This window comes from Bombina bombina, chromosome 10, assembly GCF_027579735.1.
Source record: "Bombina bombina isolate aBomBom1 chromosome 10, aBomBom1.pri, whole genome shotgun sequence".
Taxonomy (NCBI): domain Eukaryota; kingdom Metazoa; phylum Chordata; class Amphibia; order Anura; family Bombinatoridae; genus Bombina; species Bombina bombina.
In genome coordinates this window covers 64,817,276-64,845,034 of record NC_069508.1, presented here as the reverse complement: position 1 = coordinate 64,845,034, position 27,759 = coordinate 64,817,276, and the positions used below count along the sequence as shown (strand labels likewise).

At 39.8% G+C, this 27,759-nt stretch overlaps 2 protein-coding genes across 2 annotated transcripts in view; one reads left to right on the top strand and one right to left on the bottom strand.

Moving 5' to 3' along the window:
• Nucleotides 1-14,371, bottom strand: part of RO60 (Ro60, Y RNA binding protein) — a 71,065-nt gene extending 56,694 nt beyond the window's left edge. Inside the window, exon 1 of the mRNA XM_053693085.1 lies at nucleotides 14,304-14,371. The gene's annotated coding sequence lies outside the window, so the exon portion shown is untranslated. The remainder of the gene's footprint in view (nucleotides 1-14,303) is intronic.
• A 598-nt stretch (nucleotides 14,372-14,969) lies between these two features.
• UCHL5 (ubiquitin C-terminal hydrolase L5) overlaps nucleotides 14,970-27,759 on the top strand; it is a 158,900-nt gene continuing 146,110 nt past the window's right edge. Inside the window, exon 1 of the mRNA XM_053693143.1 lies at nucleotides 14,970-15,080. Coding sequence (XP_053549118.1) covers nucleotides 15,005-15,080 — 76 coding nt within the window. The 5' untranslated portion in view covers nucleotides 14,970-15,004. The remainder of the gene's footprint in view (nucleotides 15,081-27,759) is intronic.

The following is a 27,759-nucleotide window of genomic DNA, read 5'->3' as shown; positions in this document are numbered from 1 at the left end:
TTTCAAAACTGCTACTTTGTAAAAAAAGATGTTTAATTTATCTTTGAAGGAAAATTGACCTTTTGAAATTTTTGAGACTAAATAAAGGGACGATGAACACTATAAAAAAATATTTATTTGTAATTGTTTTGACCCGATTTCAAGTAATTTAACTTTAAAAATTAAGGCCTAGATTTAGAGTTCGGCGGTAGCCGTCAAAACCAGTGTTAGAGGCTCCTAACGCTGGTTTTGGCCGCCCGCTGGTATTTGGAGTCAGTGATTAAAGGGTCTAACGCTCACTTTGCAGCCGCGACTTTTCCATACCGCAGATCCCCCTACGCCATTTGCGTATCCTATCTTTTCAATGGGATCTTTCTAACGCCGGTATTTAGAGTCGTTTCTGCAGTGAGCGTTAGAGCTCTAACGACAAGATTCCAGCCGCCTGAAAATAGCAGGAGTTAAGAGCTTTCTGGCTAACGCCGGTTTATAAAGCTCTTAACTACTGTACCTTAAAGTACACTAACACCCATAAACTACCTATGTACCCCTAAACCGAGCTCCCCCCACATCGCCGCCACTCGATTAAAAATTTTAACCCCTAATCTTCCGACCGCCACCTACGTTATACTTATGTACCCCTAATCTGCTGCCCCTAACCCCGCCGACCCCTATATTACATTTATTAACCCCTAATCTGCCCCCCACAACATCGCCGCCAGCTACTTACAATAATTAACCCCTAATCTTCCGACCGCAAAGCGCCGCCACCTACGTTATCCCTATGTACCCCTAATCTGCTGCCCCTAACACCGCCGACCCCTATATTATATTTATTAACCCCTAATCTGCCCCCCTCAACGTCGCCGACACCTGCCTACACTTATTAACCCCTAATCTTCCGAGCGGACCTGAGCGCTACTATAATAAAGTTATTAACCCCGAATCCGCCTCACTAACCCTATCATAAATAGTATTAACCCCTAATCTGCCCTCCCTAACATCGCCGACACCTACCTTCAATTATTAACCCCTAATCTGCCGACCGGAGCTCACCGCTATTCTAATAAATGTATTAACCCCTAAAGCTAAGTCTAACCCTAACACTAACACCCCCCTAACTTAAATATAATTTTAATCTAACGAAATAAATTAACTCTTATTAAATAAATTAATCCTATTTAAAGCTAAATACTTACCTGTAAAATAAACCCTAATATAGCTACAATATAAATTATAATTATATTATAGCTATTTTAGGATTAATATTTATTTTACAGGTAACTTTGTATTTATTTTAACTAGGTACAATAGCTATTAAATAGTTAAGAACTATTTAATAGTTACCTAGTTAAAATAATAACAAATTTACCTGTAAAATAAATCCTAACCTAGGATATAATTAAACCTAACACTACCCTATCAATAAAATAATTAAATAAACTACCTACAATTACCTACAATTAACCTAACACTACACTATCAATAAATTAAATAAACACAATTGCTACAAATAAATACAATTAAATAAACTAGCTAAAGTACAAAAAATAAAAAAGAACTAAGTTACAGAAAATAAAAAAATATTTACAAACATAAGAAAAATATTACAACAATTTTAAACTAATTACACCTACTCTAAGCCCCCTAATAAAATAACAAAGCCCCCCAAAATAATAAATTCCCTACCCTATTCTAAATTAAAAAAGTTACAAGCTCTTTTACCTTACCAGCCCTGAACAGGGCCCTTTGCGGGGCATGCCCCAAGAAGTTCAGCTCTTTTGCCTGTAAAAAAAAACATACAATACCCCCCCCCCCAACATTACAACCCACCACCCACATACCCCTAATCTAACCCAAACCCCCCTTAAATAAACCTAACACTAATCCCCTGAAGATCTTCCTACCTTGTCTTCACCATCCAGGTATCACCGATCCGTCCTGGTTCCAAGATCTTCATCCAACCCAAGCGGGGGTTGGCGATCCATAATCCGGTGCTGAAGAGGTCCAGAAGAGGCTCCAAAGTCTTCATCCTATCCGGGAAGAAGAGGCGATCCGGACCGGCAACCATCTTGATCCAAGCGGCATCTTCTATCTTCATCCGATGACGACCGGCTCCATCCTGAAGACCTCCACCGCGGACCCATCTTCTTCCGGCGACGTCCAACTGCAGAATGACGGTTCCTTTAAGGGACGTCATCCAAGATGGCGTCCCTCGAATTCCGATTGGCTGATAGGATTCTATCAGCCAATCGGAATTAAGGTAGGAATATTCTGATTGGCTGATGGAATCAGCCAATCAGAATCAAGTTCAATCCGATTGGCTGATCCAATCAGCCAATCAGATTGAGCTTGCATTCTATTGGCTGATCGGAACAGCCAATAGAATGCGAGCTCAATCTGATTGGCTGATTGGATCAGCCAATCGGATTGAACTTGATTCTGATTGGCTGATTCCATCAGCCAATCAGAATATTCCTACCTTAATTCCGATTGGCTGATAGAATCCTATCAGCCAATCGGAATTCGAGGGACGCCATCTTGGATGACGTCCCTTAAAGGAACCGTCATTCTGCAGTTGGACGTCGCCGGAAGAAGATGGGTCCGCGGTGGAGGTCTTCAGGATGGAGCCGGTCGTCATCGGATGAAGATAGAAGATGCCGCTTGGATCAAGATGGTTGCCGGTCCGGATCGCCTCTTCTTCCCGGATAGGATGAAGACTTTGGAGCCTCTTCTGGACCTCTTCAGCACCGGATTATGGATCGCCAACCCCCGCTTGGGTTGGATGAAGATCTTGGAACCAGGACGGATCGGTGATACCTGGATGGTGAAGACAAGGTAGGAAGATCTTCAGGGGATTAGTGTTAGGTTTATTTAAGGGGGGTTTGGGTTAGATTAGGGGTATGTGGGTGGTGGGTTGTAATGTTGGGGGGGGGGTATTGTATGTTTTTTTTTACAGGCAAAAGAGCTGAACTTCTTGGGGCATGCCCCGCAAAGGGCCCTGTTCAGGGCTGGTAAGGTAAAAGAGCTTGTAACTTTTTTAATTTAGAATAGGGTAGGGAATTTATTATTTTGGGGGGCTTTGTTATTTTATTAGGGGGCTTAGAGTAGGTGTAATTAGTTTAAAATTGTTGTAATATTTTTCTTATGTTTGTAAATATTTTTTTATTTTCTGTAACTTAGTTCTTTTTTATTTTTTGTACTTTAGCTAGTTTATTTAATTGTATTTATTTGTAGCAATTGTGTTTATTTAATTTATTGATAGTGTAGTGTTAGGTTAATTGTAGGTAATTGTAGGTAGTTTATTTAATTATTTTATTGATAGGGTAGTGTTAGGTTTAATTATATCCTAGGTTAGGATTTATTTTACAGGTAAATTTGTTATTATTTTAACTAGGTAACTATTAAATAGTTCTTAACTATTTAATAGCTATTGTACCTAGTTAAAATAAATACAAAGTTACCTGTAAAATAAATATTAATCCTAAAATAGCTATAATATAATTATAATTTATATTGTAGCTATATTAGGGTTTATTTTACAGGTAAGTATTTAGCTTTAAATAGGATTAATTTATTTAATAAGAGTTAATTTATTTCGTTAGATTAAAATTATATTTAAGTTAGGGGGGTGTTAGTGTTAGGGTTAGACTTAGCTTTAGGGGTTAATACATTTATTAGAATAGCGGTGAGCTCCGGTCGGCAGATTAGGGGTTAATAATTGAAGGTAGGTGTCGGCGATGTTAGGGAGGGCAGATTAGGGGTTAATACTATTTATGATAGGGTTAGTGAGGCGGATTAGGGGTTAATAACTTTATTATAGTAGCGCTCAGGTCCGCTCGGCAGATTAGGGGTTAATAAGTGTAGGCAGGTGTCGGCGACGTTGTGGGGGGCAGATTAGGGGTTAATAAATATAACATAGGGGTCGGCGATGTTAGGGCAGCAGATTAGGGGTACATAGGGATAACGTAGGTTGCGGCGGTTTAAGGAGCGGAAGATTAGGGGTTAATAATAATATGCAGGGGTCAGCGATAGCGGGAGTGGCAGATTAGGGGTTAATAAGTGTAAGGTTAGGGGTGCTTAGACTCGGGGTACATGTTAGAGTGTTAGGTGCAGACGTAGGAAGTGTTTCCCCATAGGAAACAATGGGGCTGCGTTAGGAGCTGAACGCTGCTTTTTTGCAGGTGTTAGGTTTTTTTTCAGCTCAAACAGTCCCATTGTTTCCTATGGGGGAATCGTGCACGAGCACGTTTTTGATGCCGGCCGCGTCCGTAAGCAACTCTGGTATCGAGAGTTGCATTTGCGGTAAAAATGCCCTACGCTCCTTTTTTGGAGCCTAACGCAGCATTTGTTTGAACTCTCGATACCAGAGTTAATTTTATGGTGCGGCCAGAAAAAAGCCCGCGGAGCGTTAACAGCCCTTTTACCGCCGAACTCTAAATCTAGGCCTAAGAGTTTTCCAGGCCTGAAAACTGGAAGGGCACACAACAGGCTTCACAAACCAAATCTTACTACATATCTGGCCCTAATTGGCATTGACACAGAGAGTATCAGATAACAAACAGCAAAACAATGGATATTTTTCAAACATAATGACGGTGGCTACCCTTGTTTACTCCAGTAACAAGTCCAAATTGGTCCTTTCAAATAAGGCAAGTGGTGGAGTTTGGCTATTGAAAAACTGCAGCACACAAATGTATTCAAAACATTTTTAAACTTAGCCACAATGTTAATTTATTGTAAGCATGCAGAAGAACTTTGCAATTACAAAGTCTTTACTGTCCCTTTAACGTTGATTCAGGAACACCGTTAAAAAAGGACTGAGCTTAGTCTCTCTCCTGTCTCCTTCTGGGAGGATGATTTCTTCTGACACAGCAATTTCAACATAAAAAATCAGCTACTTCAAATTGCAAAATAAAGATACAGGGGCCCATTTATCAAGCTCCGAACGGAGCTTGTGGGCCCGTGTTTCTGGCGAGTCTTCAGACTCGCCAGAAACAGCAGTTATGAAGCAGCGGTCTAAAGACCGCTGCTCCATAACCCTGTCCGCCTTCTCTGAGCAGGCGGACAGGAATCGCCGGAAATCAACCCGATCGAGTATGATCGGGTTGATTGACACCCCCTGCTCTTGTGAGCTGCTGGTGCAATGCTGAATACAGAGAGCGTATTGCTCTCCGCATTCAGCAATGTCTTGCGGACCTGATCCGCACTGTCGGATCAGGTCCGCAAGACATTTGATAAATAGGCCCCACAGGATCTATTTGTAAACAATTTAATACATTCCAGTAGGTAAAATTGATCTCTGCGACCCCATTAAAGGGGAGAATATTTTACAGTATACACTAGTCAGTGGTGTCCACTTCAGTGGAGGCAGTGATCTCTCAGTAATCACCTACATCCTATGAGAACAAGTGACCCTTCATCTGAAAAAGGGGCTTCCCCTGTTTCAAATTAGGATTTGTATGTCCTTCTTGGTTATTCACTTGGGAGATGGGGACTCTTTCAGAGATTATATATAATAAGGGACCTCTCTGGTCCTTTACCATTTAGCCCCTAGGCAATAAAAATGATAGAATAAAGACAAGTCCTCTATATCAGGCAAGTAAAGCAGAGGAAAATCTTATCCACACTTTACATTACAGTAATTAAACAGAAGTCAGAACTTTATATTCCTTTTCTAGGATTGGTAGTTCAGCGTTTTTTTCTGTCTCTTCTTCTTAATCATTCTTTCCTTCTATCATTCTTTCCTTCTAATCTAATTATCATTGAATTGGTGGTTAGTGGTTAGCGTTACTGCTCTAACTGTGTGGCAATGTACTCCTGCAGCAGTGGTGTGTCGCGGGTCTGTTTCTTCCACAACTCCGCTTGGGGGGCAGGCGGTCATCTTGGATACAGGAGCCGCTCTTTCTCTACCCATGTGTATTTTGTTTCGTCATGTGATCGCGGCCATCTTGCCGCATCCCACGTAGTATGGACAGCACTCCGTTACCACTATACACCAGCGATTTAATAGTAAATAACTGCAATATTAGGATTATAATTACCCACTACACCACCAATGCATAGTAATGCAATAATAGAGTGAAAGCTACATGCGTTTGTAATACGCATGCAATATATCCTACCATAACATGATGTTCATGCAGTATTGATTACTAAGTGTATTGTTTTCATTAACAAATTGCGCAAAGCGTGCAATCCCATTAATTCTATACGTTGTTTTAATAACAAATAAGGCATTCTATTATTATTGCAAATATGAATCCCATACAACTATGCATCCGCTCACAGAGCAATACTTAATTTCAAAGCATTATATCCTTTATAAATTACATTACTAAAGTGTATTTGTTCTCTGATATCTCTGCGGTACTCACTGAGCTTCCGCTGCAGGCTTTATAAATCCTTTCATTATTAGCAAAATTACAGATAAATATGTCTGATTCAGACCAGGATCCCGTGACTAACCTACAGGCCCTTGTTGCTGCCTCTGTCACTCAAGCCATGTTTTCGGCTATGGGAGGTATTTTTACCCTTGTTAAAACTCTGATTCAGGAAACCCTTGAACCTGATACCCTGGCACCAACCCCTCATTCCTATGATCCAGAGAATCATGTCCTAAGAAAAGGCAGCCAAAATAAAGCATTTGGATGAGAACCCCTCTTCCAAGCTTAACAAGCCTGCATTAACCCCCTCCCTGGGGTAATAATAAGGGAACATGTTAGCCCCCCTAATCCACCTAGATCAGCTCTTGCACCACCCACTTCATCCCCCGCTACTCCATATTACCCAGATGGCTATTTGTCAGACAACTCTGATTATGACCCAAATCCCCAGGATCACCCTGTGGAAACTCATTTTACTGAGGTATCCCTAGAGACCCCTATGCAACTTATATTGGACCCCATGGGCCAACCTATGTTCGATCCCATCCATATTCGGCATCCCCGCTCTTCCAAGTGGTCCCCATACCTTCACATTGTCCAGTTTCTCCAACTGTGGCCCAGGAAGTCCATACCTAACACAGCCCGTAACAAATTGCGGGCCGAGTGCCCTCGCCCTGTACTTCCAGACAAGGAGTTGGCACCTCCAGAATTTGATCCTACTGTGGTCACTTTTATGACCAGAGGCGGCCATGACCCCAGAAGGGGCATTGACCATTCTCTCAAGTCCGCTCAGGACAAACTTCTGGATATTGTTGGTCCCCTTACTCAAATTCTATAACTGGCAGATCAGGCTCTTATTTCCTCACAATCTCTGGAAACTCAACAGGTCAGCAAAATGTCTTAAGGGCAATACAAATGTTGTGCTCTACATAGAAAGATGCAGAGCAGCTCTATCTCGCCTCAATCCTAAACTCGTCGAAATGGTGCGCTTGGAGGAGGGTTCCTCAGCCAAAGGCCTCCTATTCGGAGGGTCATTTATAAGAGACCTTAGTATGTGTCTACCTTCACAACTTTAGATAGAGCACAAGCCAATGTACGCAGGGTACTGTATAGCAATAAGAGGGGATTTTGCCAGTGCTGGTCGGTTCAGGGGCTGACCTTGATTTTGACGGTTTTCTATTTTCCCCATTGGGTATTCAGTTCCACATTATTAGGCGTACGAAGACCTTTTCGTCTGCCATTTCTTACCCCTATCTAGATGAGGAACCTCAACTATGTGTTGCTCTTTGTCTTAAAGAATATTGTTCTTGTACCGCTGCCCGTCGGCCTTCCTACTTATTTCCTTTGTTCAACCTTTTTAGCCCTATCTCAGTTCCCACTATTGCACGTTGAGTTTGGTGGGTTATGTCTCAAGCTCTTATACCTTCTTCTTTTGGGGCTCATTACGTGCGGGGTGCTTCAGCTTCCTGCACATTTATGAAGGATTGCTCTCTGCAAGACCTGCTGGCGGCAGCCGACTGGTCCTCCGATATGGTATTTCGGAAATTCTATTTTAGACCTCTCTCTCAGGTTGTTTTGTCTCTCTTAGAGGTTTAGCTTTTAAAAAGCAAAATAAAAGTCTCCTGTCTTGCAATAAAATATGGATTATGATAGCCTTGGTGATTCTATAGTCACAATTTTATTAAAAACAAGAGGTGATTAATTTGCCCGCCCAGTAGATCCCTCCCACACACACAAAAAAAAGTATATGTTTGGTTGTAATAGTAGGCAGTTTGTTTAGCTATGCACAATATAATTTCTCTTTGCCTATTATTATGCAGTTTCCTTCTTTATTTTCCAGTGGGAATCTTCTATTGGGAATCTAATCTGACCCCCATTCAGATGACATTACCCTCTGGACATCATAGTTCTTTGTTAAAGTTTATCAACCTTGTTGACCATCAGTTGGAGCACCTGTCAAGTTCCTGCCATGGATCCAGTAAAGAAAGAGGAAGTGCTTTTGGGATAGACTGTCTATATGTGTTAGTCACTGAACCCCTTTTGGTTAAGGGGTGTTACAATGTTTATTTTTGTTTTAATGTCTTACTGCTGGAGTTTTCGGTAAAAGAAGTAAAGCAAAATACTTGCCGCCTCCTGTCTTTAATAAAATTGTGACTATAGAGTCACCAAGGCTATCATAATCCATATTGCTGTTTCAGTTGTGTAAACATATTTTAGATTCTTTATAGGCTGTGATTTTGTTTGTCCTAGTTTTAGTGAAGCGTGAGTGGGTATTAATGCACTTAATGGATTGTGACTGGTAATTTTGTTCTGTTAGATATGTGTGATGTTTTCTGACATTTATTGAGGATTAAGTGGGTTTCCCTTGCTCATAGCTGGGTATGAGGAATGTACCCCTTGCTTACAAATAATTATCAGTGGGTATCCCTTGCTTTCATTGTGATATTAGTGGGTACTCCCTACTTTCATTGAAATGTCAGTATACTTTACTCTTACTAGATCTGAGTGGGTATATTTTACTTTCACAGAGTTGTTAGTGAGCATCCTTTCTTTTAGTAGGTTAACTGTGGATATCCCTTACTTTCAGTGGGAGTGAGTGGGTATGCCCACCTCTTATTAGGGAGTGAGTAGGCATCCCTTACTTTCAGTGAGCTGTCAGTCAGTACCCCTTCCTACGATAGTGATGACAGTGGGTAATCTTTGCTTTCAGTGAGCTGTCAGTAAGTACCCCTTCCTGTAAAAGTGATGCCAGTGGGTATTATTTGCTTTGAATGAGCTGTCAGTCAGTCCCCCTCCCTGTGAGAGTGATGCCAGTGGGTATTCTTTACTCACAGTGAGCTGTCACTCAGTAAGTAAACCTTCCTATGAGAGTGATGCCAGTGGGTATTCTTTACTCACAGTGAGCTGTCACTCAGTAAGTAAACCTTCCTATGAGAGTGATGCCAGTGGGTATTCTTTACTCACAGTGAGCTGTCACTCAGTAAGTAAACCTTCCTATGAGAGTGATGCCAGTGGGTATTCTTTACTTACAGTGAGCTGTCACTCAGTAAGTAAACTTTCCTATGAGAGTGATGCCAGTGAGTAATCTTTACTCACAGTGAGCTGTCACTCAGTAAGTAAACTTTCCTATGAGAGTGATGACAGTGGGTATTCTTTACTCACAGTGAGCTGTCACTCAGTAAGTAAACCTTCCTATGAGAGTGATGCCAGTGGGTATTCTTTACTCACAGTGAGCTGTCACTCAGTAAGTAAACTTTCCTATGAGAGTGATGCCAGTGAGTATTCTTTACTCACAGTGAGCTGTCACTCAGTAAGTAAACCTTCCTATGAGAGTGATGCCAGTGGGTATTCTTTACTCACACTGAGCTGTCACTCAGTAAGTAAACCTCCCTATGAGAGTGATGCCAGTGGATAGTCTTTACTCACAGTGAGCTGTCACTCAGTAAGTAAACCTCCCTATGAGAGTGATACCAGTGGGTATTCTTTACTCACAGTGAGCTGTCACTCAGTAAGTAAACCTTCCTATGAGAGTGATGCCAGTGGGTATTCTTTACTCACAGTGAGCTGTCACTTAGTAAGTAAACCTCCCTATGAGAGTGATGCCAGTGGGTATTCTTTGCATAGAGTGAGCTATCAGTAAGTAAACCTCCCTATGAGAGTGATGCCAGTGGGTATTCTTTGCTTACAGTGAGCTATCAGTAAGTAAACCTTACTATGAGAGTGATGCCAGTGGGTATTCTTTGCTTACAGTGAGCTATCAGTAAGTAAACCTCCCTATGCGAGTGATGCAAGTGGGTATTCTTTACTCACAGTGAGCTATCAGTAAGTAAACCTCCCTATGAGAGTGATGCCAGTGGGTATTCTTTACTCACAGTGAGCTATCAGTAAGTAAACCTTCCTATGAGAGTGATGCCAGTGGGTATTCTTTACTCACAGTGAGCTGTCACTCAATAAGTAAACCTTCCTATGAGAGTGATGACAGTGGGTATTCTTTACTCACAGTGAGCTGTCACTCAGTAAGTAAACCTTCCTATGAGAGTGATGCCAGTGGGTATTATTTACTCACAGTGAGATGTCACTCAGTGAGTAAACCTTCCTATGAGAGTGATGCTAGTGGGTATTCTTTACTCACAGTGAGCTGTCACTCAGTAAGTAAACCTTCCTATGAGAGTGATGCCAGTGGGTATTCTTTACTCACAGTGAGCTGTCACTCAGTAAGTAAACCTCCCTATGAGAGTGATGCCAGTGGGTAGTCTTTACTCACAGTGAGCTGTCACTCAGTATGTAAACCTTACTATGAGAGTGATGCCAGTGGGTATTCTTTACTCACAGTGAGCTGTCACTCAGTAAGTAAACCTTCCTATGAGAGTGATGCCAGTGGGTATTCTTTACTCACAGTGAGCTATCAGTACGCAAACCTTCCTATGAAAGTGATTATTTGCTTACAGTGAGCTACCAGTAAGTAAACTTTCCTATGAGAGTGATGCCAGTGGGTATTCTTTACTCACAGTGAGATGTCACTCAGTAAGTAAACCTCCCTATGAGAGTGATGCCAGTGGGTATTCTTTACTCACAGTGAGCTGTCACTCAGTAAGTAAACCTTCCTATGAGAGTGATGCCAGTGGGTATTCTTTACTCACAGTGAGATGTCACTCAGTAAGTAAACCTCCCTAAGAGAGTGATGCCAGTGGGTATTCTTTACTCACAGTGAGCTGTCACTCAGTAAGTAAACCTTCCTATGAGAGTGATGCCAGTGGGTATTCTTTACTCACAGTGAGATGTCACTCAGTAAGTAAACCTTCCTATGAGAGTGATGCCAGTGGGTATTCTTTGCATAGAGTGAGCTATCAGTAAGTAAACCTCCCTATGCAAGTGATGCCAGTGGGTATTCTTTACTCACAGTGAGATGTCACTCAGTAAGTAAACCTCCATATGAGAGTGATGCCAGTGGGTATTCTTTGCATAGAGTGAGCTATCAGTAAGTAAACCTCCCTATGAGAGTGATGCCAGTGGGTATTCTTTGCATAGAGTGAGCTATCAGTAAGTAAACCTCCCTATGAGAGTGATGCCAGTGGATATTCTTTGCTTACAGTGAGCTATCAGTAAGTAAACCTCCCTATGAGAGTGATGCCAGTGGGTATTCTTTACTCACAGTGAGCTGTCACTCAGTAAGTAAACCTCCCTATGAGAGTGATGCCAGTGGGTATTCTTTACTCACAGTGAGCTGTCACTCAGTAAGTAAACCTTCCTATGAGAGTGATGCCAGTGGGTATTCTTTACTCACAGTGAGATGTCACTCAGTAAGTAAACCTTCCTATGAGAGTGATGCCAGTGGGTATTCTTTACTCACAGTGAAATGTCACTCAGTAAGTAAACCTTCCTATGATAGTGATGCCAGTCGGTATTCTTTACTCACAGTGAGATGTCACTCAGTAAGTAAACCTTCCTATGAGAGTGATGCCAGTGGGTAGTCTTTACTCACAGTGAGATGTCACTCAGTAAGTAAACCTCCCTATGAGAGTCATGCCAGTGGGTATTCTTTGCTTACAGTGAGCTACCAGTAAGTAAACCTCCCTATGAGAGTGATGTCAGTGGGTATTCTTTGCTTACAGTGAGCTACCAGTAAGTAAACCTCCCTATGAGAGTGATGCCAGTGGGTATTATTTGCTTACAGTGAGCTATCAGTGAGTAAACCTCCCTATGAGAGTGATGCCAGTGGGTATTCTTTACTCACAGTGAGATGTCACTCAGTAAGTAAACCTCCCTATGAGAGTCATGTCAGTGGGTATTCTTTGCTTACAGTGAGCTATCAGTAAGTAAACCTCCCTATGAGAGTCATGCCAGTGGGTATTCTTTGCTTACAGTGAGCTATCAGTAAGTAAACCTCCCTATGAGAGTGATGTCAGTGGGTATTCTTTGCTTATAGTGAGCTACCAGTAAGTAAACCTCCCTATGAGAGTAATGCCAGTGGGTATTATTTGCTTACAGTGAGTAAACCTCCCTATGAGAGTGATGCCAGTGGGTATTCTTTACTCACAGTGAGCTGTCAGTGGGTATTCTTTGCTTACAATGAGCTAACAGTAAGTAAACCTCCCTATGAGAGTGATGCCAGTGGGTATTCTTTGCTTAGAGTGAGCTATCAGTGAGTAAACCTTCCTATGAGAGTGATGCCAGTGGGTATTCTTTGCTTACAGTGAGCTATCAGTAAGTAAACCTTCGTATGAGAGTGATGTCAGTGGGTATTCTTTACTCACAGTGAGATGTCACTCAGTGAGTAAACCTCCCTATGAGAGTGATGCCAGTGGGTATTCTTTACTCACAGTGAGATGTCACTCAGTGAGTAAACCTTCCTATGAGAGTGATGTCAGTGGGTATTCTTTGCTTACAGTGAGCTATCAGTGAGTAAACCTTCCTATGAGAGTGATGCCAGTGGGTATTCTTTGCTTACGGTGAGCTATCAGTGAGTAAACCTTCATATGAGAGTGATGCCAGTGGGTATTCTTTGCTTAGAGTGAGCTATCAGTGAGTAAACCTTCATATGAGAGTGATGCCAGTGGGTATTCTTTACTCACAGTGAGATGTCACTCAGTGAGTAAACCTTCCTATGAGAGTGATGTCAGTGGGTATTCTTTGCTTACAGTGAGCTATCAGTGAGTAAACCTTCCTATGAGAGTGATGCCAGTGGGTATTCTTTGCTTACAGTGAGCTATCAGTGAGTAAACCTTCCTATGAGAGTGATGTCAGTGGGTATTCTTTGCTTACAGTGAGCTATCAGTGAGTAAACCTTCCTATGAGAGTGATGCCAGTGGGTATTCTTTGCTTACAGTGAGCTATCAGTGAGTAAACCTTCATATGAGAGTGATGCCAGTGGGTATTCTTTGCTTAGAGTGAGCTATCAGTGAGTAAACCTTCATATGAGAGTGATGCCAGTGGGTATTCTTTACTCACAGTGAGATGTCACTCAGTGAGTAAACCTTCCTATGAGAGTGATGTCAGTGGGTATTCTTTGCTTACAGTGAGCTATCAGTGAGTAAACCTTCATATGAGAGTGATGCCAGTGGGTATCCTTTGCTTACAGTGAGCTATCAGTGAGTAAACCTTCATATGAGAGTGATGCCAGTGGGTATTCTTTGCTTAGAGTGAGCTATCAGTGAGTAAACCTTACTATGAGAGTGATGCCAGTGGGTATTCTTTGCTTAGAGTGAGCTATCAGTAAGTAAACCTTCATATGAGAGTGATGCCAGTGGGTATTCTTTGCTTAGAGTGAGCTATCAGTGAGTAAACCTTACTATGAGAGTGATGCCAGTGGGTATTCTTTGCTTAGAGTGAGCTATCAGTGAGTAAACCTTACTATGAGAGTGATGCCAGTGGGTATTCTTTGCTTAGAGTGAGCTATCAGTAAGTAAACCTTCATATGAGAGTGATGCCAGTGGGTATTCTTTGCTTAGAGTGAGCTATCAGTGAGTAAACCTTACTATGAGAGTGATGCCAGTGGGTATTCTTTGCTTAGAGTGAGCTATCAGTAAGTAAACCTTTGTATGAGAGTGATGTCAGGGGATTCTCGCTATGCATGCCTTGCTCTTATTGGATTATCAGTGGGTATTCCTTGCGTTTAGTGTGGTGACAGTATTATTTGCTGTCTGTGGAATGTCAATCAACATCCCTTGCTCTTACAGATTTGAGTTGGTATATTTTACTTTCAGTGGGTTATTAGTGGGCATCCATTGGATTTAGAGGATTTTCATTAGCTACCCCTTACTTTTATTGAGTTACCTTTGCTCTTACTGGGGAGTGAGTGGACATCACTTATTTTAAGTGGGTATTCGTTGCTCTCAGTGTGGTGCAAGTGGATTCCCTAAACCTCAAGACTTGCGCATCGCTGTCCTATCCGCACACATACTCCAGACACGCCCTCGGCTCCTCACGGGTTAATGTACTCACCTCCAGGAACTCGCGCAGACACGTCACTTGAGCAGCAGGCCGAACCAGGGAGCCGCCCCCGCATTCCGTTTGTGGGCGGGGACTCTCGCAGGTGCGTCACTATCTGCTCTAAGGGAATGGCCATAGTGGTGATGATGGGGACGGCCATCTTGGTAGCGGAACAATTTCCTCAGTTTTAGTGCTAATAAATAACGCGCATACATATTCGTTTAATAATATTTTTTCTTCATATAACTATAGTTTGTATAATTACTTAACCTTTTTGTTTAATTATTTCTCGAAGTCATACGTTTATTAAAATCAACTAGTCCACGTGTATTTCCAAAAACAAATGAAATAATGACCAATTGTAAACTCCTTCGTGGTTGTTACAAGGACCGCATTTACCTTTGAAGCTAATTTAGTGAGTGTTACAGGATGATAAATGCATTTGCTGGTCGCCTTTATCCCTTATAATGTCCTTTCTGTGTTACACAAATACCAAGATATAATTAAAAGTGTTTTTCATTCATAGTTTTACGGCCGCGGTTCTTAATTTGGTTTCTGATATCTCAAACTAGAAAATGATTATTTTGCCAGCATCAAATATGGTGATAACGACACTTCGCGTAGGTAGTGGAAAGAGCTGAAGCTGTGACGCGAATTATTAGGCGACTGTCAGTAAAGGTGTCGCTTTGCATGTGACTGCAGCTCCGATAGACATGGCGGGCAGTGCAGGAGAATGGTGCCTGATGGAGAGCGATCCTGGGGTATTCACCGAACTTATCAAAGGGTTTGGTGCGTTTTATGCAAGTTCATTGCCTTGGTAGGGAATTAGCTGTAATACAGGCAGATGCTGACCTGCTAGTGTCACACACTGAACTGTCAGGCTGCACAGAATAAGTTGCTAGTAAATTATTTGTCATATAAAGCCTAGTTTGGTATAACGTTAAAGGGGCATGAAACCCAAACATGTTCATTCATGATTCAGATAGAGAATACAATTTTAAACAACTTTCCAATTTACTTCTATCGTTTAATTGCTTCCTTCTCTTGTTATCCTTTGCTGAAAGGTATATCTAGACAAGCTCAGGAGCAGCAGAGAACCTAGGTTCTAGCTGTTGATGGGTGGCTGCATATATATATTGATTGTGATTGGCTCACAAATGTGTTCAGTTAGAAACCAGTAGTGCATTGCTGCTCCTTCAACAAATTATACCAAGATAATTAAACAAATTAGATAATAGAAGTAAATTAGAAAGTTGTTTAAAATTGTATTCTCTATTTGAATTATGAAAGAAAAAAATTGGGTTTCATGTCCCTTTAAAGGGATATGAAACCCAAAAATATTATTTTGTGATTCAGACAGAGAAAAAAAAAGTTTCCAATTTACTTCTGTTATAAGATTTACTGTGTTCCCATGATATTGTGTGTTGAAGAGATACTTAGGTAGGTGTCTGGAACACTACATGGCAGGAAATAGTGCACTTGCAAATGGATACCATTCTTACAAAACTCCACTATATAGTGCTCTAGAAAGGGGCCGGTGTTCTGACTGATTGGCCAATTCCTCAGATTAGTCAATTCCGTCACTGTGGGATCAGCTGTGTGACTGCAAATTCCTTCACTACGCATGCGCATCACCGCATTCTCTAGCACATCACCACATTCCAATTGCCGCAAGTCTGACGGATGAGCCAAGTCTGACCAAACATTGACTCACTGCGCATGCGCTCCACCACAGAAGCTGATCTGTACAACAGAACTGCTTGCTAACCACACACACACATATATATATATAATTCACTGTAATTCCCTCATCTTCAATATTTGTTTTGCCTCTGCCTGGGGGGTGCCCCGCTGATCCTCTGGTATCCACCACAAGCGGAGGCAAAAAGATAGTGAAGATGGGGGATTTGCAGTGCATCATATATATGTTTGATGCAGTGACTCGATGAAGCGCCTGTGCACTGAGGGGAGTTGCAGTCAGACAGCCAATTCCATGTCAACGGAAGTGACGGAATTGGCTAATCTGAGGAGTTGGCTGATCTGCCACGACACCAGCTCCTAAGCTTATGTTCTTGCTTTTCAACAAACGATATCAAAAGAGCAAAGAAAAGTTGGTAATAGAAGTAAATTAGAAAGTTGATTAAAATTCCATGCCCTATCATGAAAAAAAAATTGGATGTTATATCCCTTTAACATTTGTTCGGCCACATCAGTATTACCTTTCTTTTGAAATTGTAAATGGACCCTAAAGGGAAATTAAAATAAAATAGAAAACAAACATTCTGTCATATATATAAAACACTATTTTTTCATAAGGTAAAGGCTATTAATTTTTCCTAAATCCATTTTGAAATGATTCAGATAGAGCATTCAATTATAAGCAACTTTCTATTTTACTCTTATTATAATTTTTTCTTCATTCTCTTGGTATCTTTATTTGAAAAAGCAGTTATGAAAGCTTAGAAGCTCGTCCCTTTTTTGGTTCAGCACCCTGGATTGCGCTTGCTGATGATTGGCTTAATTAAGCCACCAATCAGAAACAAGATATTTTTATTTTATTATTTAACTGCAGCAGACTTTCAATTCCTTTTAATACACTGCTGGGAACAATATTTTGTGGTTCAAAAGTTTTATTAGTTCTATAGATTTTTCTTAGGTGCCACTGTCCTTCAATATAACTTTGTTGCTAACAGTGCTGATATATTTCTTATAGGTGTATGTATATTTTAAAAAAATTGTTACATTATTTAGCAACATTGTTGTGAAATGTGTCTACAAAAGTATATCAAGCTGGTCAATGAGTAAAACAAAGTGGATTTTATGGAGACTGCATTTTACAGATGGTTGTTGCTATTAACGTGTTTAAAGGGACACTGATCCAATTTTTTTTAATTTCAAGTGAAGGTCAATTTGGATGAATTAGTGCCCATTTTTCAATAAACCTATCAAAAACAAGGGCACATTAATTCATAATTGACATTTCACTCCTTTTCTTCAAAAACGTACCTATTAATCCTGAAAGCCGCTCCAGCGATACCCCCGGCCGTCGGAAGACTCTTCTTACATCAGAAATTACTAATCCGGCTTACTCCAATCACGGCTTTCCCCCTGGGGGATCATGTCCTGATACAACTCCGTGATTGGAGGAAGCCGGATTTGTCATTTTGGACCCGCGAAGAGAGCTTGCGACGGGCGGAGGAATCGCTGGATCGGCTTTCAGGATTAAAAGGTACGTTTTTGAAGAAAAGTAGTGAAATGTCAATTTTGATGAATTAAAGTGCCCTTGTTTTTAATAGGATTATTAAAAACCAGGCACATATTAATCAAAATTGACCTTCACTTTAATGATTCAGTTAGAGCAGCAATTTTAAGCAACTTTCTAATTTACTCCTATTATCAATTTTTCTTCGTTCTCTTGCTATCTTTATTTGAAAAAGCAGGAATGTAAATCTTACGAGCCTGCCCATCTTTAATTCAGCACCTGGGTAGCGTTTACTGATTGGTGGCTACATTTAGCCACCAATCAGCAAGCGCTACCCATGTGCTGAACCAAAAATGGTTCGTCTCCTAATCTTACATTCATGCTTTTTCAAAAAAAGATACCAAGAAAATTTGATTTGACCCCAAAAGGATTAAAAGTAGCAACAAGCATCAGTTTAATAATAAAATGAGTAAACAGGATAAAAGGGTCATTCATTTTATTTTTAAATTGATGCTTATTGCTAGCTGTGGCCTAGTTTCCATTGCTGTTGTAAACTGTTAGTAATATAAAAAAATGCCATAGAGATACTTGTTAAAGGGACATGAAACCCACAATTTATCTTTCATGATTCAGATAGAGCATGCAATTTTAAACAACTTTCCTATTATCATTTTTGCTTCATTCTCTTGGAATTAGCAATGCACTACTGTGAGCTAGCTGAACACATTGGTAAGCCAATGAAAAGAGGTATACATGTGCAGCCACCAATCGGCAGCTAGATCCCATCTCCTGAGCCTACCTAGGTATGCTTTTAAACAAAGGATACCAAGAGAACTAAGCAAATTAGATTCTAGAAGTAAATTGGTAAGTTGTTTAAAATTATCTCGTATTGCGAAATTGAAACAGGATGCTGCTGAGGTATTCAGGAACTGCATATGCACATGGTCCTCAATCTCCAACACAGTTTCTTGCCTAGTGCATGAAAGGTTCTTCAAAAATTTTTCCCAAGACCCAGTGCAATGATACCACATACCTTCATGACCCTATTTTTGTTATTGGTCTGAAAATGTATGAAGTAATATAAAACAAGATAGATGCAATTTTTGGCAAAATGACTAAAATGTGTGCGTACTTTATTCCCAATTGTAGTCCAACTTGAATGTGTTGTAAATGGTAATAACAAGAATTCACAAAACGGATCAGAGGCGCTCGGAATTGTCCTTTATAAGCTCCGATCTAAACCTACCCTTCCCTAGGTAGGTAAACACAAAAGTGCAAACACAGAAAAATTATAGAACAGGAACGCTCAACACTAGAGCAATACTGGAGAATTATATCACAAATATTATATTACAAACAAATAATTTTAAACAGTTTATTGATTCTAATAGTTAACAAACAAAATAAAATATAGAAGACCTTTACTTAAAATGCAAAATATTTAAATATAAAAAATGGGACGTCTTCCTTGGATAAAAAGGATAACAATCACTCTCCTATCGACCAATTGAAAAAACGAGAAGCTTATGCTCTAAATGACTCTCGCGAGCAAACATAAATGTATACATATAAACCTTTAAAAGACATTACCTTTAATATCCCTTTACACACGCTAATCAGCTTTTTTTTATGGTAATAAGTCACTCATTAGAGGACTGACGTTATTTAGCACATTATGAGCTTTTACACTTCATGAGCTTTTAACCTATAGCACATTGATGCACTTTTTATACACTTATCACATCATACATTTTTTATATATTTAATACATTTTTTCTATGAGGTCATAATTATACCTCACTGACCAAAAGTTTGCACTGTATCGTATACACCTATATTAGGAAATCCACCAATATTATACTCTGAATTATGTTTTTTTTTATTCGCAACCAGGTTTATATGTATATATTTATGTTTGCTGTTGTGAGAGTCATTTAGAGCGTAAGCTTCTCGTTTTTTGAATTGGTCGATAGGAGAGCGATTGTTATGCTTTTTATCCAAGGGAGACGTCCCATTTTTTATATTTAAGTATTTTGTATTTTAACTAAAGGTCTTATATATATATTTTTTTAACTATTATAATAAATAAACTGTTTAAAATTATTTGTTTGTAATATAATATTTGTAATATCATTCTCCAGTCCTTTATTGCTCTAGTGTTGAGCGCTTCTATTCTATAATTTTTCTGTAAATGGTAATAACACACACACTCTCATACAATTCTATTACACACTCTCATACAACACACACACACCACATACACTCTCATACAACACACACATTCTCATATGATGTGCGCGCACACACACCACACACTCATATGACACACACTCTCAAAAAACACTCTCATACAACACCCACACACACTCTCATACTACACACGCACCACACACAATCTCATGACACACACACTCACACAACCCCCACAATCTCATATAACACATAAACCACACACTATCATACAACACACACCACACTCTCTCGTACAACACACACCACACACAATACGTACACCACACAAAATCTCATGACACACACCACACACATACCACACACTCTCATACACCACACTCTCTCATACAACACACACACACACACCACACTCTCTTATACAACGCAGACACACCACACTCTCTCATACAACACACACACCACACAATCTCATACACCACACTCTCTCATACAACACACACACCACACTCTCTCATACAACGCAGACACACCACACTCTCGTACAACACACACATACCACACACTCTCATACACCACACTCTCTCATACAACACACACACACCACACTCTCTCTCATACAACGCAGACACACCACACTCTCTCATTTGACACACACACCGTACACAATCTCACATAACACACACCCACACTCTCCTACAATAGACACACCAGTTGTGACCCAGTAAACATGGTGTTGCAACCCAGTAATGGGTCCCGATCCGTGGTTTGAAGAACCATGTGTTAAAGTATATAATGAGAGCATTTTATGATTGCACAAATGTTTGCTGGCAACACATGATAGCTTTTGTATTATTAGAGTAGTATGTCACTTTCATAGGATCGTCAAACCACAAAATATTAGGTTTTTATCTATTATTTGGGGCTAGTTAATTGTGTATCTATCCCTGATCCTAAAATCCTAACCTTACAAACCAACATCTAACTTTGGCCCTATACCGCAATTGTACAACCCTGACCATGGTAGCTATGGCCCAAACCTATACATATTAATTTGTCCCCCAACGATAAAGGCGTTTTTGGCAAGCAAATACAAATTATTTGATTTGTTTTTACTCCAGAAGGTAAAAAAAATCTTCAATTTTCAAAATAAAATAATGTTGCACAACCAAATAAGTAACTTTGAACACTAAAATGTTTTGTTTCTTGAACATTCAGATAATGTGCACAATCAATAAAACTATAAAATATGCAATTAATTTGATTCTTACTTATGCTTCTTGTGGTTAAAGGGGTTGTGTTCTGTAAAATTGGTTTTACCTTATTGTGTTACTATTACTTGTTATGCTAACTGTAGCGTAAAAAATATATGGTAAATTGCTCCTTTAGGCATATTTCTGTATATGAAATAGCTGTTTCAGTTAAAGGATTAGTAAAGTCCAAATTAAACGTTCATGATTTAGATGGAGCTTGTAATTTTAAACAACTTTCTTATTTACTTTTATCATCAAATTTGCTTTGTTCTCTTGTTAATCTTAGTTGAAAGCTAAACATAGGTAGGCTCATATACAAATTTCTAAGCTCTTGAAGGCCGCCTCTTATCTGAATACATTTGACAGATTTTCACAGCTAGAGGGCGTTAGTTCATGTGTTTCATATAGATAACTCTGTGCTCACACACGTGAAGTTATTTAAGAGTCAGCACTAACTGCCTGAAATGCAAATCTGTCAAAAGATCTGAGCTAAGGAGGCAGTCAGCAGAGGCTTAGATACAAGGTAGTTACAGAGGTAAAAAGTGTATTTATATAACAGTGTTAGTTATGCAAAACTGGGGAATCCTATATTATAAAAGGCAAGTGTTTGTCTGAAGCCGTCATGCGCAGTACAGACAAACACTTGGCCTTAGAAAGCGCACAGCTGATCGCACGCGCACCCACCCGACCTCGCACGCGCACCCCTGCAGATGAAAACAGCAGCGCGAGGACCGGGCAAGTGAAAGAGCACAGCTGATCGCATGCGCACCCCTGCAGGTGAAAACAGCAGCGCGAGGACCGGCAAGTGAAGGCGCACAGCTGATCAGACGCGCACCCCTGCAGGTACAAGAGAGAGAGAGAGAGAGAGATAACACGGCCCGTGTGAACGGGCTTTAGGACTAGTATTAAATAAAGGGATTATCTATCATTTTAAACAATATAATTATTGGTGTTTACTATCTCTTTATTTGAATTATTATTATTGGTTATTTGTAGAGCGCCAACAGATTCTGCAGCGCTAAAATCTACAAACCAATGAAATGGGTTGAGCTTTCAGGGAGAACAGACCTTAATGGGTTTTCCCTATACTTACACAAAATCCTTCTCATCTTAATATTCACAATGAGACCAATTCTTGGGGCCGATGATCAAAGGATTGCTGTGCCAGTCTTGCAATGTTCACACTGGGTGAATTGTTCTAAAAAGTGGGCTTCACTTGCAAGGTCACATTTGGTATAGTGTGAATGGGATTCTGGAAAGCTGTTCTGTACGGTGAGGACATACAGTTTGGTGTGATTGCAGCAGCGCAATAGTTTCAATATTAGGAATCTACTCATTTAAAAAAATAAAAAAAAATAAAACCAAATTTCTGTTCAGTCCCCCCCCCCCCCTTTTTTTTTTATCTTCCGTTGCCTGTTCCCAGCTTAAATGAACACTAAGCACTAAATAAATGCTAGATAGAATGATGCATTTAAAGAAGAGTAGTTTGAGAATAACTTGTAGATGTATTTTTTTTAAAGTTTCATTAGTTGACAAGATAAGTGTAAAGTTTTAGTGTCTATAAAACAATGGGAGCTGCCATGTTGTAACTTAGGTTACCTTCTCTGCTGTGGCCAATTAGAGACAGTTATAAATAGGTCACTAGAGTGTGCAGCCAATGGCTGTGTTTTATATAGAAGTGTTCTGCCCTTCCATTTCTATCAGGAACTGAAAAACTCATAATTTCATAATGGAATTACAGGGAAGGGGGATAAAATAATGAAAACAATTTATCATTTTATATTACTATCTCAAAGTGTTTAATGTCCCTTTAATTCTATTATTTTGCTAAGCTTAAAAATGTTTATCACATGGCAAAAAAATAATTGTGGGACTTGGGATGGAAAGGTCACCTACACTAGTGCAGAAGCCAAGTTTTCTGGTTCACTGTAGCAGCCTAAACTGGATAAGAGTAGCCCATAGCGGAGGCACCTACTATTCTGAGCTGATCACATTGAAGTGTTTACCTGCTGCCTGTCTAGGTGCCAGCTTTCTGGGGCATGTTAAACCTGGCTCCCATTCTAGTTTTTCATTTTTCCCTCATGTGAGCTTTACTTCCACGTGTCATAACATTTGCTGAATACACGTGTTTTAGATTTTACATAAGTAACACATATAAAATGATTTAAAGGGATACTAAACCCAAATTCCAACTTCTAGGATTCAACATTCTAATTTACTCCTATTATCAATTTTTTGTTTTCTTGCTATCTTTGTTTGAAAAAGCAGGGAGCCGTGCCATTTTTGGTTCAGCACCCTGGGTAGTGCTTGCTGATTGGTGGTTTGCTTTTCAAATAAAGTTTGCAAGAGAATGAATAAAAATGGATAATAGGAGTTAATTAGAAAGTTGCCTAAAATTGCCTTCTCTAACTGAATCATGAAAGGGGAAAAAAATGGGTTTAGTATCCCTTTAATAATTGCTAAGGACAATTGTGGCTCTGGTTATAAAACTGAATAAATTGTACTTTTATGCTTTGTCATCCAAACTATTTGACATTTTCTAAATGAATCACATACTTGATTAGCAATAGCAGGAACCTGACTCCCTTCCATTTATCAGGACTGGAGTCCTCACAATCCTCATGCCTGGCAGATTGGAACAGTTATTTTGATGCACCACAGGGCAAGGAACAGAAGGGATAATACAATAAACAGTGTTGGCTTAGTATAATGTGCAGTGTGAATGTGGTGTGAATGTGGTTATTTATGTTTCCCACTTGCAGATGGACACCATATAACAGGATTTTACAAATGTGAAATATAGGAGCCTGCCCCCCCCCCCCCCCCCCCAGCCAAAATAAATAAATATAATCCGGGGAAATGTTGTCAGTCTAAATATTTAGAAGCTGAAAGTATAAATATAGGCACAGAAATCAGCTTGTTCGACTGCTTTAGGTAGTTTTTTTCCCTACCCTTTTCTTTGGTAGTCCATACCCATACCCACAACATAAGGCCCACGGATTGGTTTATGTCGCTGTTGCACTTTTTCTGTTTTAATTTTTTAATTGCTGTTATTATTTGGTTTGAGGGCTTTAAAATAAATATAAAAATAAAATGTGTATGTATGTGTGTGTGTATATATATATATATATATATATATATATATATATATATATATATATATATATAATAAAAAGTGAGTACACCCCTCACGTTTTTGTAAAAATTGTATTATATCTTTTCATTTGACAACACTAGTTAGTGTACAGCCTGTATAACAGTGTAAATTTGCTGTCCCCTCAAAATAACTCTGCCATTAATGTCTAAACCGTTGGCAACAAAAGTGAGCACACCCCTAAGTGGAAATGTCCAAATTAGGCCCAAAGTGTCAATATTTTGTGTGACCTTCATTATTTTCCAGCACTGCCTTAACCCTCTTGGGCATGGAATTCACCAGAGCTTCACAGGTTGCCACTGGAGTCTTCTTTCACTCCTCCATGACAACATCAAAGAGATTGTGGATGTTAGAGACCTTGCGCTCCCCCACCTTCCGTTTGAGGATGCCCCACAGATGCTCAATAGGGTTTAGGTCTGGAGACATGCTTGGCCAGTCCATCACCTTTACCCTCAACTTCTTTAGCAAGGCAGTGGTTGTCTTGGAGGTGTGTTTGGGGTCGTTATCATGTTGGAATGCTGCCCTGCGGCCCAGTCACCAAAGGGAGGGGATCATGCTCTGCTTCAGTATCTCACAGCACATGTTGGCATTCATGGTTCCCTCAATGAACTTTAGCTCCCCAGTGCCGGCAGCACTCATGCAGGCCCAGACCATGACACTCCCACCACCATGCTTGACTGTAGGCAAGACACACTTGACTTTGTACTCCTCACTGTGTATGTATGTGTATGTATGTGTGTGTGTATGTATGTATGTATGTGCATATATATGTATGTATATGTATATATGTATGTGCATATATACACACACACACACTAAGTCACATAGTTGTCAACATTCGAAAACATTTTCAGGGACACTTTGCAGTAGAAAAAATACAAGAGAGAGTGTACAGGGAGTGCAGAATTATTGGGCAAATTGGTATTTTGACCACATCATCCTCTTTATGCATGTTGTCTTACACCAAGCTGTATAGGCTCGAAAGCCTACTACCAATTAAGCATATTAGGTGATGTGCATCTCTGTAATGAGAAGGGGTGTGGTCTAATGACATCAACACCCTATATCAGGTGTGCATAATTAGGCAACTTCCTTTCCTTTGGCAAAATGGGTCAAAAGAAGGACTTGGCAGGCTCAGAAAAGTCAAAAATAGTGAGATATCTTGCAGAGGGATGCAGCACTCTTAAAATTGCAAAGCTTCTGAAGCGTGATCATCGAACAATCAAGCGTTTCATTCAAAATAGTCAACAGGGTCGCAAGAAGCGTGTGGAAAAACCAAGGCGCAAAATAACCCCATGAACTGAGAAAAGTCAAGCGTGCAGCTGCCTTGATGCCACTTGCCACCAGTTTGGCCATATTTCAGAGCTGCAACATCACTGGAGTGCCCAAAAGCACAAGGTGTGCAATACTCAGAGACATGGCCAAGGTAAGAAAGGCTGAAAGACGACTACCACTGAACAAGACACTCAAGCTGAAACGTCAAGACTGGGCCAAGAAATATCTCAAGACTGATTTTTCTAAGGTTTTATGGACTGATGAAATAAGAGTGAGTCTTGATGGGCCAGATGGATGGGCCCGTGGCTGGATTGGTAAAGGGCAGAGAGCTCCAGTCCGACTCAGACGCCAGCAAGGTGGAGGTGAAGTACTGGTTTGGGCTGGTATCATCAAAGATGAGCTTGTGGGGCCTTTTCGGGTTGAGGATGGAGTCAAGCTCAACTCCCAGTCCTACTGCCAGTTTCTGGAAGACACCTTCTTCAAGCAGTGGTACAGGAAGAAGTATGCATCCTTCAAGAAAAACATGATTTTCATGCAGGACAATGCTCCATTACACGCGTCCAAGTACTCCTCAGCGTGGCTGGCAAGAAAGGGTATAAAAGAAGAAAATCTAATGACATGGCCTCCTTGTTCACCTGATCTGAACCCCATTGAGAACCTGTGGTCCATCATCAAATGTGAGATTTACAAGGAGGGAAAACAGTACACCTCTCTGAACAGTGTCTGGGAGGCTGTGGTTGCTGCTGCACGCAATGTTGATGGTGAACAGATCAAAACACTGACAGAATCCATGGATGGCAGGCTTTTGAGTGTCCTTGCAAAGAAAGGTGGCTATATTGGTCACTGATTTGTTTTTGAATGTCAGAAATGTATATTTGTGAATGTTGAGATGTTATATTGGTTTCACTGGTAAAAATAAATAATTGAAATGGGTATATATTTGTTTTTTGTTAAGTTGCCTAATAATTATGCACAGTAATAGTCACCTGCACACACAGATATCCCCCTAAAATAGCTATAACTAAAAACAAACTAAAAACTACTTCCAAAACTATTCAGCTTTGATATTAATGAGTTTTGTGGGTTCATTGAGAACATGGTTGTTCAATAATAAAATTAATCCTCAAAAATACAACTTGCCTAATAATTCTGCACTCCCTGTATATGTGCACTAAAGGGGTTATTGAATGTCTTATTAAAATAATAGGTATCTACAATCAACTTGTTTGAAACCGTTAAAGCATTCAAATTAAAGCAATCAAAGTCAAGGGATATATAATCCAAATTAGGTAAATATTTATTGTTATGCAAGATTCTTAAAAAAGTATTAATACAATGGTTTGTGTTTGTACACAAATACAATAAAACACAGAATAAAAGCACAATAAAAATTATTCTTACATATGATCGGTCATCTAAATATGTATATATACACACTGATATTTAAACAGTGTCCACTTTAAATATTGTTAAAGATGTGAGTTGCCACCTTACACATCACAATTATAGCAATATTATAGCACTTTTTAGCACTATTATCTGTTAAATGCAAATTTATAGCAATTTTTTGGCACTTTTTCGTGTTAAATGCTAATTGCTATATACAAATGAGAGCAGATTTGCTTGCCTCTTTCGGTGTCTGATCTCTTCTTATCAAGGACTTTATAATTACCTTTTAGAAAGAAAGTGTCCTTTCTTTCTAAAAGGTAATTATAAAGTCCTTGATAAGTAAAAACTCTAATTATCCTTGTTGGAGATATGGTAGGCAAGTAACAGTCCAATCGGTTTTGTAAACGGACGTTTAGAGTCTTAATAGACTATTGCTGACTTATTTTTAGAAACCTCCAGTTAAATGTCCAGTCGCTTTATATTTATAATGCGGGATTACATAAAAGAATGTTCCAAAAGGGTGCCACACTAAACGGGCTGTTACAACTCTCGTTGCCTACCTTGATCTGGTTTGGAGACTCTGTTTGTTCAGCAGGGTACAGCTCCGTTTAGTTGGTTCTCCGGGTTGGTGATGTCACTATCAGCATACGCTACTATGGGAAGTAGTTCCGTGGCGATGGTTGTATCCTTACTCTGCGCAGAGTTTAGTTGTTTTCGTGTTTGAAATATTGTCCCTTTTTTGAATCCGTATCAATCCTTTAAATATATTATATGACTTCAATGTCAGCCATCTATATTATTACCTTCAACGTGTTTCGCCGTTTTACACGACTTTAGTTTAGTGTGGCACCATTTTGGAACATTCTTTTATATAATCCCGTATTATAAATATAAAGCAACTGGACATTTAACTGGAGCTTTTACTTTTGCTTAAACACCATTGAAAGTTAAACAATTAGGTGGCATTTTATGAGGGAAATAGTCATTTTTGATCTTTGCTGCAGC